At 73.2% G+C, this 2,935-nt stretch overlaps 2 protein-coding genes across 2 annotated transcripts in view; both read left to right on the forward strand.

Moving 5' to 3' along the window:
- Positions 1–2,047, forward strand: part of H696_05717 (hypothetical protein) — a gene marked incomplete at both ends in the record, with an annotated part of 2,717 nt that extends 670 nt beyond the window's left edge. Inside the window, 5 exons of the mRNA XM_009499530.1 lie at positions 196–369; positions 522–653; positions 786–976; positions 1,183–1,437; positions 1,615–2,047. Of these exons, the coding sequence (XP_009497805.1) occupies positions 196–369; positions 522–653; positions 786–976; positions 1,183–1,437; positions 1,615–2,047 (1,185 nt within the window). The remainder of the gene's footprint in view (positions 1–195; positions 370–521; positions 654–785; positions 977–1,182; positions 1,438–1,614) is intronic.
- Positions 2,048–2,576: 529 nt separating this feature from the next.
- The window catches only part of H696_05718, a 1,541-nt gene continuing 1,182 nt past the window's right edge, over positions 2,577–2,935 (forward strand). The window contains exon 1 of the mRNA XM_009499531.1: positions 2,577–2,615. The gene's annotated coding sequence lies outside the window, so the exon portion shown is untranslated. The remainder of the gene's footprint in view (positions 2,616–2,935) is intronic.

Consider the following 2,935-nt stretch of genomic DNA (forward strand, 5'->3'; position numbering starts at 1 on the left):
CGCCGCCCCCGCCGTCGTTGCCGCCGCAAAGGGGGGGGGGGTTCCCGGCCCCCCGCCGGGGGGGGGGGGGGGGGGGGGGGCGGCACCCTCTTGCTGTGACCATGCCTCCGGCTGCCGAGGCCAGGGGCTTCGCTCGGGGCCCCGCTTCACTTGCCCTTCCGCGTCGGGGGTCTGACTGCCAAACGCCCCGCACAGTATCCCTCCACCGTGGCCACCCTCTCGCGCAAAGCCCGCACCATCATCGAGCAGGCCTTCGAGAAGACCTGCGACCCGGAGAGCATGGCCCTGGTCCCGTCGCGCCTGCACGACTTCGGCTTCCGCGGGTGCACCTCCGTCGAGCAGACCATCATCGGGGGCACCGCGCACCTGGTACGGAGCGGCCCCCTGGTGGCGCCCTGTTCCCGCGCCGATATGCACGCACGCACGCACGCACGCGCCACCCGGCCCGCCGCTGTCCTGCCCCTGTCCCATCGACGAGCCCCCCGGCCACGGACGCGCCATGCTGACACGCCCCACCCAAGCTCAACTTCGAGGGGACCGACAATGTGTCGGCCGCCTACTTCGCCCAGTATGCCCTCAATGATGGGCACTTCGCCGGGGTCAGCATCCCGGCCACCGAGCACTCGGTCATGACGTCCTTCGAGACGGAGAAGGTGCGCCTCGCGCCCGGCCGGCGACACCCGGCGGGCCTTTCCCCTCTTCTTGCCGCCCTGTGCGCTTCTCGGCCGGTGCTGACTGTGCCCCCGCGTCGCCGGCCGCTGCCGGCCTGCTCCGCATGCCCCCAGGCCGCCATGCTGCACATGATCGAAACCTTCGGCAGCTCCATCTTCGCCGTGGTCATGGACTCCCTGGACTATGGCCGCGCGCTGCGGGAGCTCCTGCCGGCCGTGGCCGAGGCCAAGGTCCGCGCCGGGGGCTGGCTGGTTGTGCGCCCGGACAGCGGCGACATCGTGGCCGTGGTGATGGACGCCCTGAAGTACGCCTCGCGCCATGCCGCCCGCGCATCGCCCCCTCCTTTTCTCCTTCTCTCCCCCTTGCGCGTGTGCCCGCGCGTGGGCATGTCACGGCCAGGACCGCGGCCGAGGGCCTCCCCGTGCCATGGCCTCCCCCGCCTCTCTTGTCCCCGCCCGCCCTTCACCGCTCACCCCTGCCTCGGTGGCCCGCCCGCCGCCCCTCGCACAGCATCATGTCCAAGGTGTTCGGCTACACGATCAACACCCGCGGCTTCAAGGTCATCACCGGGGCCTCGGTCATCCATGGCGACGGGGTCACCCTGCCGGCCATCAGCCGGCTGCTGGACGCCATGGCCGAGGCCGGCTTCGCCGCGCAGAATGTCGCCTTCGGCATGGGCGCCGGCCTGCTGCAGAAGGTCAACCGCGACGAGCTGAGCCTGGCCACCAAGCTCTGTCGCGTGGTCTTGCCGTCGGGCGCCGCGCGGTACGGCCCCCGCCCCTCTCTTCCTGTCACAGCCGCTCGCTCGCCCGCCCGCCCGACCGCGGGGAGGCGTCCCACACCTGCCGGCACTCTGTCCTGTGCCCCCCCCCCCCGCCCGCCCGTCTGACGCGCCGCCTCTGTCTCCTGCGGATGCTTCCCCCTCCCTGCACCGGGCCCCAGCGAGGTGATGAAGTCCCCGATCGACGCGCCCGGCAAGATCTCCCTCCCCGGGTCGTTTGCCGTTCGGCTGGACCCGACGGCCGCCGCGCAGGGGGTCTACCTGCCGGTGACGCATGCGCGCGAGGAGTTCACCGGCCCGGAGGGCGTCGATGACGAGTCCCTCGCCGTGGAGGGGGACCTGCTCCAGGTGGTGTACGATTGCGGCCCGGTGGCCGTGCAGCACGAGACAATGGCCGCCACCCGGGTGCGCCTGTCGCGGGACTGGGCCGCCGCGGCGCCCGTGCCGCCGGCCAGCTCGCGCCCCGAGCTCGACGGCCACACCCCGGACGCCATTGTCTACCAGACCGTGTCGCCCTTCCTCCGGGCCAAGGCGCGCCGGGTCCGGGCCGAGCAGCTCGATCGCCTGGAGGCCGCCTACACCCAGGATGCCTGAGGCACGTCGCGCGCCGGCAGTGCGCCCTGTGCCTGCCCGCACGTGCTCCGATCGTGTGTGTGTGTGTGCCCTCTCGCCTCCCCCTTTCTCTCTCTCTCTCTTTCTCTCCCAAGACCCTGCCTTCCTCGCCCATGCCCCTTGGGACCAGTGCGGGAGTGAGTATCCGCACGCGCACCAGACCCGACCAGGGCCAACAATACACGCACCCCCTCTCCCGAGAAGATGAAAGCCCGCGCCCGTGTGCACCGCACATTCCGCCCCCCACCCCCCACCCCCCCGGCCGCCGTGCATCTGCGCCCGGTCCGGCGGGAGGCAGCCTGCAAAGTCCCAGGTGCCAATGAACTGTGGCATGCAGGCGCCTTCTGCGTGTGCCTGCCGGCCGGGTCGAGTGGGCTCCGGTAACCGGGGGGCGGGGGGGGGAGACATGGCTCGCTGCTCCTCGCCGCCCCCCGTCGCCCTGTGCATACGCACAAAAAAAATGCCCACCGCCTCCCCTTCCGTGTGGGTAGCGCCAGATCTCTTCGTATCCCCCCTCTCTCCTCCCCCCCTCCGCCCCCTTTCCCCCCTCGTATGTGCCCTCCACTGCTGTCGCCGTCCTCCCTTCTCCTCCTCCCTCCCCCCTCTTTGCTCACGCCCCGGGGCCTGCGCCCCCCCTCACGGGCGGAGGCTGTCGACGCCGCGCGTCCCGCCCCCTGCCCGCCCGGCCGCGCGGCGGGCGGGCCCGGGGGCCCCCGTCCCGCCGCCTCGTCCGGTGGCCCTCGGCCCCGGGGGGCGTAGGATTCGTCCGCCGGAGGCCGCCGCGCGACCACCACCGTTGGCTCTCGCCCGCCCATGTCCCCCCCTCCCCCCCCCCGCCCCCCCCCCCCCCCCCCCGCCCCCCGCGCCCGC

The sequence above is a fragment of the Fonticula alba genome (assembly GCF_000388065.1).
Source record: "Fonticula alba strain ATCC 38817 unplaced genomic scaffold supercont2.13, whole genome shotgun sequence".
In the NCBI taxonomy this organism is placed as follows: Eukaryota; order Rotosphaerida; family Fonticulaceae; genus Fonticula; species Fonticula alba.